Here is a 14,453-nt window from a genome sequence, read left to right on the forward strand (position 1 = left end):
AGGATGAGCTGGTAATGGTTCACTGCTGCACCTTTCAAGAAGAATCTTGAAATGACACCATGAGAGGAAACCTGATTTTTGAACAACGGCTGAATTTATCACCACAATAGATTCTGATTGTTTGTGGACTTGGATGGATTGACGTCCTCTTGACGTGGATATTTGCATTGCTGTGTGGAGATGTTTTCATGCACTATGGAGTTCAGCTGGAAAAGAACACTGTGGGTTTTTTTCCTTATTTGTACATTTTTAAGTCTTCTGTGTGGCTCTAAAGGGGAAATTCCTCCTAAACCCACCGGTGGAGTTACAATTCTGCCTCCAGTCAAGCCTGATAATGGCCCCCAGGCCTACCCAGACGCTGAGAGTGCTCGACTCCCTGTGTTCACTATGGATTACCCAAGAATACAGATTCCATTTGAGATCACACTGTGGGTGTTGCTGGCTTCTTTTGCAAAAATTGGTGAGTGACGTTTGGTTGTTTTTGTTGTGTTTTCAAGTTTTATTTTGGACATGGTCGTACAAAAACAACCAAAAAAAATGTATTGAAAACACAAGCAAACAAATATAACAATGGAATGTAAGGAAACGACAAAGTAACAGATAATGAAATGAATTATGGCTCCACATATCGGAAAAGGAGTAAAAAGAAGCAAAGCTTATTTACTCCAAACCCTTATTTACCTCAAACAACAAAACAACAGTGATTCGTACCCCTGTATTTTATATATATATATATATATATATATATAACAACAAAGTCTCTATATTTGTATTTACTAGAAAAAAACAGTAAATGGAAATCTAGATGAATAATAAATCATCCTTACATCCATGTCTCCAGCCTGTCCTCCCTGTACTTTGTGAACATTATTGCTTTGTAATGGTTTTTTGACTGCTTCATTCTTGGACACTGCCTGAGCTCCTCACAACGTATGAAGAGGTGATTGGAGTTCCAGGTTCATGTTGTTTGGTTAGATATTAGCAGTGGCCCCTCAGGAGCTCCCATCCCACGTTCAGTGTTCAGGTTTTTGAGCCAAAGTCACATTGCTCCTCTCCTCCCAGGTTTCCACATTTACCACAAAATCACCATCTGGGTGCCGGAGTCCTGCCTTCTCATCTCCATCGGGCTGATCGTGGGTGGCATCATGCACTCTGTGCACGAGGAGCCCCCCGCTGTGCTCACCACCAACGTCTTCTTCCTCTACATGCTGCCCCCCATCGTCCTGGACTCGGGCTACTTCATGCCCACCAGGCCTTTCTTTGAGAACATCGGCACGGTTCGTCACGACCCCGACTCAAACGGCTGGACTGTGTGTGACGTTCTCCTCCCGCTCACTTGTTGTTTGTGCAGGTGCTGTGGTTTGCGGTGGTGGGGACTCTTTGGAACAGCATTGGCATCGGCATGTCGCTCTTCGCCATCTGCCAGATTGAGGCGTTTGGAGTGCAGGACATCAACCTGCAGGAGAACCTGCTGTTTGCCTCCATCATCTCGGCCGTGGACCCCGTGGCCGTGCTCAGTGTGTTTGAGGACGTTTCAGTGAACGAGCAGCTCTACATCGTGGTGTTCGGGGAGTGCCTCTTTAACGACGCCGTCACTGTGGTGAGCACACACAGACACAATGCGTCTTGTAGCTGTTGTTGCTCCAACATGCTGACCGGCAGTGGCTCACTGTTTGTTACCAAAACACCGCTGAGCAGGTCTCAACTGTCGTGTTTAGGTGATGCCATCAGACGCTTTCAAATGAAGATACTTAAAATAACTTATCTAATATGGTTATTCTTCACAAATATGGGATCAGTACTTTGTTGTCAATCATACACATGTATTGTGTTGCGGAGGCCCCATGAAACAGCAACTCCTCATTTCAGTTGAGGGAAGCCTTTTCATTCTTCCACACTCGTCTCAGGTTTCACCACTTGACTGTACAATTGGTTTTTCCTCCCCAATCCTGGTTGACATGCATGTTTGAGAGCATGCTGTGTGTGCAACGAGCGAGATCTCCCAACAAACACCCGAGTCGAAAAGTGGAAGCGAGGAAACGTTGAGAGACGCGCTGCAAATATGTCTGTCAAGCCGAGCCACTCAGTCAGTTTGTTTAGATGTCGCCAAACCAGTTTCTGAGGTCACTGTTACATTTGGTTTTATGGGAGGAGTCGGCACACAAACACACAGCACCATCACCATCTGATACTTGAGTGAAACCAGCTCTAATTTCCTCCCCTTGTCTTTTGACGCTGGACACACCCACCTTCATAAAACTGCTTTTAGCTCTGCTTTGGCCACCCTTTGTTTGATGTTGTGTCGCAGAGCTGATGAAGTGCAGACAAACGTTTACTGAGGACCAACCTGCACATATGCTGAATAATACTCCCAAAATCACAAATGGTTCAGATTGGTCAAAAAAGACTTGTTTTCACCAGTGAGGAAAATGTGGTGATGTTAAACATGAAAGTATCTCGTTGTTTTTGGCGATTCAAGTCGATTTAACTGCTGTTGATCTCCAGATGAAAACAAGGAAGTGACACCGTCGGACTTCACATGCAAATCTGCTTGAAATAGATATTTAGGAAAGAACAGATATTCTCCTCGTATGTCACTCGTACCCAAAAGAAAATATCACATTAAATACGCATTGTTTGTGTTAATATCACATTACAATAAAAACTTCATCAGATTTGTTCCTGGGGTGTTACTTTTCACAAACGTCTCAAGAAGTCTTGACACAAACACTTTCCAGGATTATTATTTGTAGGTCCTCCGCTGAATGACTAAAGCAAGTCAAACAGACAATTCGTCACGAATCATTAGCATTTAAATGTATAGAAAAGGTAATATGACTTCTTAAAACAGTAGACTGTTTCTGCTCCTCAGACGTTTTGCTGCTGAATGTGTAGATGTTACCAACTAGTGAGTATTTACAGAAGATCTCGGTACAAGATGTGATTTCACATATCATGTTTTAAATCACGGTTTTGATATGTTCAACATAAGTTGATAATCACAAAATGTAAAAGATTCTTTTAGATCCAGATCCTGTATATATAAATGATCTTTTAGAAAAGTCTGTATTGGCGCCATATCTCTGGAGTGAAACGACAGTACGAGTTACTGAGACAAATGTTCCTTTACCGTGACTCAGCGAGCTTGAAGAAATAAGATGGCAAACAGTGCAGAGTCAATATTTCAATAAATCCCTCCTGTCAGGATCAGTGTCATCAACGGCTGTGTGCGTGTGTGTGTGTGCGTGTGTGCATGTGTGCGTGTGTGCGTGCGTGCGTGTGTGCGTGTGCAGGTGCTGTACAACATGTTCACCTTCGTGGCGGAGATGCCGGTGGTGGAGCCGGTGGACGTGTGCCTGGGCGTGGCCAGGTTCTTCGTGGTGGGCCTGGGCGGGATGGGCTTCGGCCTCCTCTTCGGCTTCGTGGCCGCCTTCACCACGAGGTTCACCTCCAAGGTCCGAGAGATCGAGCCGCTCTTCATATTCATGTACAGTTACCTGGCCTACCTGGTGGCTGAACTCTTCGCCATCTCCTCCATTATGGCGTGAGTCGCTTTCTGAGCCGTCCCACATTGAGGCGTTCTGACTGCCGGGAAATCCACAACCCTTACCCTAACCCTTACCCTAACCTTAACCCTTACCCTTACCCTAACCTTAACCCTAACCCTAACCCTTACCCTAACCTATCCCTAACCTAACCCTAACCCTAACCCTACCCCTAACCCTAACCTATCCCTTACCCTAACCTATCCCTAACCTAACCCTAACCCTAACCCTAACCTAACCCTTACCCTAACCTATCCCTAACCTAACCCTACCCCTAACCCTAACCTAACCCTTACCCTAACCTATCCCTAACCTAACCCTAACCCTTACCCTTACCCTACCCCTAACCCTAACCTAACCCTACCCCTAACCCTAACCTAACCCTAACCCTAACCCTGCTCATGTGCTCTTGCAGGATTGTAACCTGCGCCCTCACCATGAAGTACTACGTGGAGGAGAACGTCTCCCAGCGCTCCTGCACAACCATCAGACACGTGGTCAAGATGCTTGGCACCATCTCTGAGACCCTCATCTTCTTCTTCCTGGGGGTGGTCACCGTGACGACGGAGCACGAGTGGAACTGGGGTTACATCCTCTTCACACTGCTGTTTGCGTTCATATGGAGAGGCCTGGGTAAGCTGCAGCGTCTGCGCCCTGTTTGAATACTTCCAGGACGAGTCTGACGGCGCAGAGTCCACTGGTAGGAAGCTGGTAGTGCAGCGTGAGGAGAGATGAAATACTTCTAACATTATTCTAACAAGCATCACGGCACTTTGAACAAACTTTCTTCCCAGATAATTAAAAACAAACAAACAGTACAGTACTTTTGGATACATTCAATCTGCATTCTTATACGTTTTCTTCTCTTGTAGGTATATAGAAGACTTGCTCTTCTCACAAAATATGTCGAGTCATAATCTGTGTGCACAGCAGTAATTTTGTTCTCCCCATTATCTACTTACTTGCTTTGGTTTCTACTGGCTCTTTTACAAATACAGTGAGATAATTAGCTTCTTCAAATTTCTATTTCAAAAGATTTTTTAACAAGAAACTGTCTCGGACCTCATTAGTATTGTTACAGGTTATTCAACCAACACAATGATGCAAATAAAATATGTTAATTCGATACCGGGATTTCTTGCCAAGCAACATCGACAACATTCTGACAAATGACATAAAGAGCTTAAACTGAAACTGTAAAAAGTTTAGATTGATTTGGTCTGAAGAACAGTTTCTACCAGTGTTTTCACACGATTTCACTCATGGTGTACCTGCTGCAGCCATTGGCTCTAAACCAGGGGTGAACGTCCTGAAATCTGCATGACCCTGACAGAGGCTGTTGACATTCAATTAGCATATATCAACCAATCAGAAAAGGATCTTTTCTGGCATCTCGAGCAAACTTTGGAAGAGCCCATTGATTTAATATCAAAGGTTCTTGCTTTTGTACGGACCCCTCAATGTTTGGCCTGGCAGATCTCAGATCAGTGGAGGGTCACCAGCCTTTCATAGAGGTTCGTGTCTGCACACACTGGACACATGCTTGTGAACTCGAATACAAACAGGGATATAGAGGCATCATTACTACAAGCAGAAATCTCCAGTTTACAGGTTCACATTCATTATTAGACACTCTTTGATTATTGCATTTTTGCATATCATTATGTACCAGGACACACTTTGAAAAGAGATTATTAATCTCAATATGTTTCTCCTGAATAAATAAAGGCAACAGAATTGTGGCATGTTGTCTCATTTTGTATTTCTTTCTTTCTATTTAAAATGTCATTCCTCCCAGGTGTCCTGGTGCTGACTCAGATCATTAACCCTTTCCGCACGATTCCGTTCAACTTGAAAGACCAGTTTGGCTTGGCGTACGGAGGCCTGCGAGGCGCAATCTCCTTCGCTTTGGCCTTCACACTTCCAGATAACATCAGTCGCAAGGAGCTCTTCATCACCGCCACCATCGCCATCATCCTCTTCACGGTCTTCCTGCAGGTGAGTGTGTGTTGGTCTAGTGTTAATATACTTGTGGTGTTGCATTCAGAAAATTATGTCTATCTAACACCTACTATTTTGATTATATGTTGATATTTTCTTTTAGTTGAAGGATTTCACTCCAGCCTAACTTAAAACTGATGGTTGGTCTTTATTTATCATCATGTTTGTATTAATCCATGTATTTTCTCACTAACAGAGAACCAACACACCACTGACTGGCCTTTCCATATTCATAAGCTTTTATTATACTACACAAATTGAAAATGTCAATAAGACTCACAACCTTCTCCTCAGTTTTATGGACTGTAATGAGATGTGTGTGTCTCCAAACAATGTGATTTAACAACAGATTTACTGTATACAGCGCCACTTCAACTCCATGCGTCACATCCTCCATCAGGACGCATTTAGTATTTTTCACAAAATGTAAAATCCAACCTTGATCGACAAGGACAAGTCACATTAATGCTTCTTCAAATGTTCAACAGGGCATCAGCATCCGACCTCTGATTGAATTCATCAACGTTCGCAGAACAAACCGCAACCTGGACACCATCAACGTGGAGGTGCACCGCAGGGTACGGCCAACAGTACGGCTGCGGCTGACATTTAACGGACTGTACGTTCCTGGACATTGTGTGAACGACGTTGGTTTGTGTGTCTCAGCTCATGGAGCACACCATGGCGGGTATCGAGGACCTCTGTGGGCAGTGGAGCCACTTCTACTGGAAGGACAAGTAAGAGCTTTCTTTGTCTCCACATCGCCATCACCGCATCTTCTATGGTTTGTAGTCCTCAGCAAGAATTCTTCTTTGCAGCTCATTCAGTTTCTTAAAATTCATTCTTACAAGATATATAATAAAGTGGGTAAGTAGCTTAACTAGAAGAAAACCCAGGGTTTGGGGTTCCACGCTCTCCTCTTCCTCTTTTGTGGTGTGGTTGGACGAGGCCATTGTTCACAGTGAGTCTGTGGGAAAGTTCCCAGATCGTCACTCTTTGGTATCATGTTCAGTTCTGCAGTCAACAGCGACACTCATTTCTCCCTTTATGCTCCAAAATGTGTTTCTTCCTGATTTTCTCTACTCTTTCACATGCTCGTGTTTTTCCACGAGGCCAAGATTAATCTAAAACTTCAAATCTTCTTCAAACCTTCCTCGGTCCATTGGCAGTGCTGTAACCGAAGGTTTTGCACTTTATATGCATTTTAACGCGTTTTGATGTCTCATGCACCAACTGCTTTCTGTGACATACATTTAATGACCCTTCAATTTTTTTGAATGCAGAACAAAAATTATAAACTTCAACTTTTCCATCTGTCGTCTCCAGCTGAGTTTAGAGATTGAAGATTTGCCACAGTCGACGCTGCTGCGCTGCAACAACAGTGAGAAAGCCAGAGGCGCACACTGGTTGCAATAGGAAGTTTCCAGTACAAGTTATCATACAGACATTTGACCAAAAAAATGTAGTTTCATTAAAGTTTCTCAAAGCATTAAAAACACAGTAAGATATTATTATTATTATTATTATTATATCTTTGACGTCTAACTACAGTGGGTCATTACAGTGAAATAGTATACATTTGATTTTATGTTGTAGTAAGTTACGTTATTTTACTTTTTGCATATCTGAAAAAAATCATGTTTTCTGTTAAATTAGGTTAAAAGTTTCTTTCATTCACAGTCTAATATATAAAATGTATATCAGATCTAATATGATTTACATGTGAGCTCTGCTGCTAAATCCTGTATGAAATACTTAATTTGCATTATCTATGAAGAAACAATATACATCCTGATTCCACCCATTCTCCATCAGTCCTCAACACCTTCATTTCTTTCTTTGCCCGTCTTCACGCGCCTTCCTCTATTTTTAGTTTTGGCAGCTTTTGTGAATTCCTGAGAGACGAGTTCACCAGGTCTCTGACTGTAGATTGAAGGTAGAATCAGTGGTGTGAACAAGACTGAGGTCAACGGGACGGCTGTGGGAACAACATGCTGTGACCATCAAGCCGGGTGTAAGATTCACAGTTCTTCTCAACTATCTACAGTATATTAAAGTTTACACAATTTAAGAGTTGTTTAAAGTGTAATACGTGTTGATTGTGTAAGAACGAGAAGGACCTGAAATACTTAAACTTTGGTGACATACTTTGCATAATATAACCCTTTTACATTGTGCATTGGATTTATTCCCAAAGCTTTGATAAATATAGTATTTTTTTTTGTCAAATGACAGTAAAGTACACCGGGGTAGAGCACAGTCTCATTTGGAGACATTTTGAAGCTATATGACATCCAATAGGTTTGATTCTATATTTCTCTGTATGAGTATTTCAATGAATGCTTTATAAAGGATGGAGGCTTCATGAGAACAGAATGCGCCAAAGTATAACGTCAATATGAATGCACTCTCCAAATCCTTTGTGTTTGACTGCTGAATTATTGCAAACGTGAGCAGCCAAACGTAAAGAGGAAGTGCTGTGGGCTGCAGTGTGTATCGACAGTCTGACTGATCACATCTCATCCAGTCACCAACTGCAAATAGTTGTAAATACTATAGAATGACGTTGGTTGACTAAATGCTGGAAAAGGGAGGTTTTGCCCATCTGCTGCAACTGAAAATGTAAATGAGTGTAAAAGTCTAATCCTGTTTGGCCTCCATCATGAACACCAGGCATAGAAGATGAGCTGTGGAAGAAAATACACTGTGATTCGTCATCTGGTCTCTTCACTGTGAATGAAGAGCTTCAAATGTAATATTATTTAATGGTGACAAATTCAGTGAAAGTACGCAAGTTTTTGTCCGCTCACTTCAGTTTAAAAAAGAAAAGACAAGCCACTGGATGGTTTACTTGTCCACACGGAGGAGACGGAGTAAAAGTACATCACCAAACATACATTTCCACCATTTAGAATCTCCAGTCACCTGTATTGTCACTAAACCATATTTCTCCTGGTGACTGGCTTCCCCTTCCTTCTCTTTCTCTCAGGTTCATGAAATTCAACAATCGAATCATGCGGAGGATCCTCATCCGAGACAGCCGGGCGGAGTCCAGCATCGTGGCGCTCTACAAGAAGCTGGAGCTGCAGAACGCCATGGAGATCCTGGACTCGGTGTCGGGAGACATCAGCGCCGCTCCGTCAATCGTCTCCCTCTAGTAAGACGTCACTGTTACTGCCGTCGTCACACGGCCTCCGCCACGGCCTGCAGAGCAAGCTCCAAGTTTAATTTCATATGAATTGTTGTTGTTTGATAGTGAGGAAAAGCAAAATGCTGCTCGGCCCAAGAAGAAGTTCCTGGCGGGGGATCTGAGGAACATGCACGACATCCTGTCCAAGAACATGTACAAGATCAGACAACGGGTAAGACGCCAGGCCATTTGTACAGAAATATCGTCATCCTTCCATCTTTCTTTACTCTCTCTACAGGAACCACCCTTCTTACTTTACAGTCCAGCTTCCAATGTGTTTTCAATCTAAGAAGAGGAATGTGTGATGCCTTTTATGTATTATTACATTTTGGATACTACATGAAACTGCTGAAAACACATTTTTAAATCCTAAGAAATTAAAGCAGTGTCGACTGTTCAGAAAGGCGTCTAGTTTGGGTTTTTTCCCACTGCAGATGTTTAACTTGGTCTCACTCAACAATCAACAAGACAAAATGTCCAAACATGATTACAAATCTGTGAAACGTTCGTCTTTTCTTCTTCCTGTCAATGATGTCATAAAGGTCTTTTGACGGGATTCTTGATGTGAATGATGTCTAAGAAATACAGTTTGCCTACACGTGAATGCACAAGTATTGACAGATTAAATTGAAGGCGGTGGAGGGCGGAGAGGGGGAATTCCCTCCAACTCATCCTGATCAATGTTATGTCACGTCTGCTCCTGAATCGTGTGTCACGTTCACACCCAGAGAGCTTCACTCCCACTTTTAGTTGACTGACAGACCTTCCTGTGTTTTCACATTAAAAGATGTCGTCAACAACTGTTCGATGTGCAATACGTAACATTGGTTGACAGGTGCGAGTTGTAGGCTTGTTTGAACGTTTACATTTTGTCTATCACATTAAATAGCATTTTGTTGTTTGTTTTATGAGAACATTGAGTTCAAAATCTTTGTGTTTGAATAAAATCGTATGATTCCTCCGCCCCCTGACAAATCACACCCTGGTTAAATTGTCTGAATATGTCAGTTTGTCTTGTAATCCATTATGCTGGCTCCATGACGTTAAAGTTCTGCTGGCTCTGGATGAGACCACACTGACCACGGACTCCTCCTCCAGTCTCACACATTTGCATTTCAGATGTGGGGAGTAAACACCCAGTGGTGTTCAAACACCACTTTGATATGTTTGTTTTGGGCTGGAGGGTTGGCGATCAGTGATCCTTATATTGCTCATTAAATGAAATGAGGCTGCTGTCCCACATGACAAGGGGTCCTAAACAAGAGGAGGTTATTCTGAAGTCTCTGTTGGCTCATTCCCTCCTGAAAGCTGAAAACACTGAGCCTGCAGCTCTTCTCCATTAGTGGCGCCACGCCAGCGCCTGTCACAAACGCGCTGATTCGTCCACAAATGAGCCGCTGCTGCTGCTGCCGTTGACTTTATTCGATTCTCATAATCACCAAACCTTTAAGTGTCTTTTCACATATTTCCTGCTCTTGTCTTCTACACAAACCCAACATCACTTACTTAGTCTGTTACTTGTTTTTCCTGTGAGTTTCTGTAAAATCCTGAGCTTGCATCACTTTTTCTAACTCCATTTTCACATATTCACTCTCATAAATGCTATCTGTTCTTACACACTATCTTTTATGACAGAAAAGCTTTTCTGGTTCATATTGGGAGGTAAAGTGTTTAACAGCCAAGTACTTTATGACTTTTGTTCACAATATGTTGAATAAATTACCCGTCACAATACTGCATATTGTCTACAGCGACCCCAAAGAACAATGGCCGACCTTCAGAAGGTTTAAAGTCCAGTTGTTTGTTTTCACTTGGTCACAATTGCTGCAGGATGAAGCGGCAGGTTTGCTGTTGGGGGTTGAAGGTGACACCAGAGGCCGACGCCCCCCCCGGTGACTCAAACAGGTGTGGCCAGTTTTGGTTGAGTAATCGGAGCTGTAAAGAATGCATCTCCCTTTAAAGCAGCTTTTTGTTTGAACCTTTTATTGTCTCCAGTCAATCATTGGATTTTTGCCAAAATCAGGCCTGAAGCGAAGTGAAGATTCACACAAGATCTTTCAAAGAGGGAGCTTTATATCCGCCAGTGTTTTATGATGTTTTGTGTGTAACCTGCTTTGTATTGTGTTTTTTTAGACTGCCGCCTTCACCGGGAAGCATGCCCTGCCTAATGACAGCCACACTAAAGAGATTCTGATCAGGCGACACGCCAGCATCCGTCGAAGTCTCCGACCAGGAAGCTTCCAGACGACGGTGAGGAAAACGCTTGGTTTTAGGTTTTGCCACGTCAAAGCATAAATGCTATTCTTTAAGTTACTTCACTGTTGGCTATAATACTTAGCATTATACGTATTACTCCTAAGGCTTTAACAATTCAGTTTTAGTTATACTATCCTATTACATAATGGTTATCTCTGAAACTTTAAACAAAAGCACAAATGTCAAAAGGAAGTTTGTGTATGCCTGCTGCTCGCTTCCACCTTTCCACTAAAAACCAATCCACTCGGACCAGTTCTGGTTTTTCTTTTACAAAATCATTAGCATTAATAGTCTGCGCACACTATTCCCTAATTTTCCACATGTTTTAATGTGATTTTTTATGTGTGTGCAACAGTGCAGGACGAGGATTCAAACTAAATGTGCATGTAGCCTTCCTGCCTTGCCCCTCAGAGAGACGGGCACATACAAAGATACAGATGGAGATAAAGACTCAATGATTCCACAGGATTCAACTTTGTGCACAGTGGGAAGGGGAAAAAAAGTCAATTTCACCAAGAAGGAATATTTAGTAGATCAGAGTCAGCAGGAAGCAAAGATCATGACAATCTAATGGGATCAGATCAGATAATCCTTTATTGATCTCACAGACGTGAGAGAAATGAGAGCATTTCTACATTAAAGAAGATCTCCCAGCAGTCTAGACCCATAGCAGCTTCACTTAGAGGAAGGAAAGACTTGGGCTCAATCTTAAAAGCAGAGACTTTCCACCAGAACCTGAACTTCTTCACCATGTCCGAACTGCTGTCAGAAGAAGTGTCTGATGAGAGCAACACAAGAAAGAAGATTTCTTTTGTGTCTCAGTGCATGTCCAAAACAAAGAAGACTGAAATGATCAAAAAAGACATGATGTGACACAACAGACAGGACAAGGAGGCTTAAGACAAACGGCCATCCAATGTGACGTAGACGAGCAGGAGCAGCAGAGTCGCACTCCCATTTTACACACTGTAGATCCACACCTTTATTTCAAAGCAATGTCTTGATTTATCAAAGGGGACAGCAGAAATATTATTCAGTAGCTTATTTTTTACTATTACATTTCAACTAGATTTCAGGACCCGTGTTGTTTTTTAATTTTATTTTAATATTCATGTAGAAATCTGATCAACTTGTATATATATGCAGGTAATTGTAACTGTAAACCATTTTCTACATTTATTACATTCAAGCCTATAAAATATTCAAATTTGTCTTTAACACTGCATTTTAAAAATTATAAAGGCAAAGTGAGAAAGAAAGTCTTGAAACATTTCAGTTTATATGTAATGAATCTAAAATCTATTGAAGCTTAAGTTATAAATGATTCCCCACATTCATTATTTGAGATGTATTTGTTTCTATCTGTCATTTTCAAAATCACCTGAATTATCCACTTTGTTTGGATCATTAGAATGTTTCCAAGTCGCACAAGTATTTCTCTCTTCCTGCTGGACAAAGTCTGGAGTCCAGATTTCCTCCGTTGAGGCCGAGTTCCACAGGTGAGCTTCTCCCACTGCAGCAGATCTTCAGCACTGTGCCACTGTGTCATGGTACTTTAGCATCTATTGTCATTTAAAGAAAAACACATTTATAAAAGGGTTTATTTGTCATTGTTTTGTGCTTCTGACCTCCGACCACTGGCTACCATGTAAAAAATAGTTAAGGCTGCCGATGCATTAAGATCTGTGAATTCCTTAGTCACACATTTTTTGTGAATTAATTGCATTTAATCATGCTCTTATTTGACATTGTCATTTAGAATTGTCATGCATGCAGTACGTTGAAATGTATTTTGCCACACTTCATTCAGTCTTTGACAAAATGTTTGATTGCACAAGTTGAAAAAAGTGTGATAAATTTACAATAATTATAATTAATAAATATATTCTGTAGAACTTTATACTACATTGCATTATGATGCTGCTTTGGTCTAAATGATGAATTTACTGTCATTTTAACATCCTCTTGTACAATTTAAGAGTCATTTATTAGTTGAGGAAAGTTTTTAACAAATAATTTAATGTCTATCACATTTAGCCTTGAAAGTTTAGTTTCTTTTTCTGATTTACACCAACTTGAGTTTAAAAATGTAAATGTGCACGTTGAGGAAATATGAGGCAGCAACACATTGTTCAAGTGGTTATGTTTTCTGACCAGTACCATGACGTCACCAGACTGAGAGGTGAACACAGGGTGTGTTCGTCAAACATTTTGAAAAGTGTTTAAGGTCCAAATCCTCTTTTATAAAACACACTTTAGTTTTCTCTGCATGCAGTTTTATCGAACACTCAGAAAATAGGAAATCATTTGATTTCTCTCCTCAACTTAATCACTTTAAAATGTGTTTATTTGTATCCTTCCCATGAACATTTCAACGTTGTCATATTGATTGGATTACTGAATGACCAAATTGACAGTTAATGTATTCACTGATATTCTGAATTTTCCCACGAGGATTGTCCGCCCGTCCCTCTCTCTCTAGAAGTGTTGCTATAATCCTAACAACCACGTCAATGACTGGCAGAAGATATAATCTTCTCCGTGAAGCCAAAACACTGTGACGAACCATGAGGCCCCGCCCCCCACCGTACGCCGTGTGGCACCATTTGCACTTTAAGGCGTGTACTGTTGTTGAGATGTCTGTTCTGTTCCCTTCCACTGCTCCAGATGATCAGGAGACCATGTCCGAGGTGGATTACCCTTCTCGTCGCTCTCGCTTCAAGCGGCCGGTTCGCTCCTCCTCTGGAGCCACGATGCCTCTCCGCCGGCTGGCCACGCTGAAAGAAGCGCCCTCTGTCCACGATTTGGTGGCGGGCAGCCGCCAGGAGGCCAGCGGGGGCCACGGCGTGTCCAGAACAAACTCCTCCCACAGCCGTTCTCGTCCAGACGTGGGCCCCCGCACCGAGAAGCACGCAGACGACGGCAGAAGTGACCACGGCGAAGCGGAGCAGCAGGCGGCGCCGCCAACTTGGGCTGCAGAGCCCAGAGACGGCGCGGCTGGAAATCCTCTGCTGAGGCGCCCTCAGTGGAACCCCAAGTAACGGGACAAGAGTTTGAACTGCAGTTCAGTGGCCACGTCCCTGTTGAGGTCTGATGAATGAAGGCTTGGAGTCGTAAATCACCTTCAATCCGGGACCAAACGGACACTTCAGAGTCGTCGGTGGCTCGTCGTGCCTCAACTGTCTGCACTCACACCTTTTTATCTTTGTAGTTACTTCAATCATCCACACAAATGACATTTTCAATATGTTTAATGTGGCATTTGAATGGTTTTAAAATATTCAAAAGTGATGTAAACTGAACTATTTTATTGTTCAGTGTGTTTGTCCCTCATCTGTGACGACGTTTTCCAGTTTTTAATGATCCGTCATGTGAGACGGGATTAAAGTTACATGCAGGTTTTGTAAATAAGACTTTGCTATTGCTGCATTGTACAAAGATTGGAGTTTTGTTTCTCCTTT

General features: G+C 42.3%; 1 protein-coding gene across 1 annotated transcript; it reads left to right on the forward strand.

Annotated features, from left to right (window-relative positions):
• Positions 1-13: 13 nt before the first annotated feature.
• Positions 14-14,033, forward strand: slc9a2 (solute carrier family 9 member 2; the record flags this gene model as incomplete). Its single annotated transcript, XM_080498672.1, has 13 exons — positions 14-460; positions 1,063-1,277; positions 1,352-1,600; positions 3,294-3,544; positions 3,961-4,178; positions 5,344-5,543; positions 6,035-6,124; positions 6,213-6,283; positions 8,536-8,703; positions 8,803-8,908; positions 10,870-10,986; positions 12,404-12,491; positions 13,660-14,033. Exons 1-13 carry the CDS (start codon positions 181-183, stop codon positions 14,031-14,033), a joined length of 2,427 nt encoding a protein of 808 aa, XP_080354798.1. The 5' UTR covers positions 14-180.
• Positions 14,034-14,453: the final 420 nt, after the last annotated feature.

This window comes from Blennius ocellaris (genome assembly GCF_963422515.1).
Source record: "Blennius ocellaris genome assembly, chromosome: 6".
In the NCBI taxonomy this organism is placed as follows: Eukaryota; Metazoa; Chordata; class Actinopteri; order Blenniiformes; family Blenniidae; genus Blennius; species Blennius ocellaris.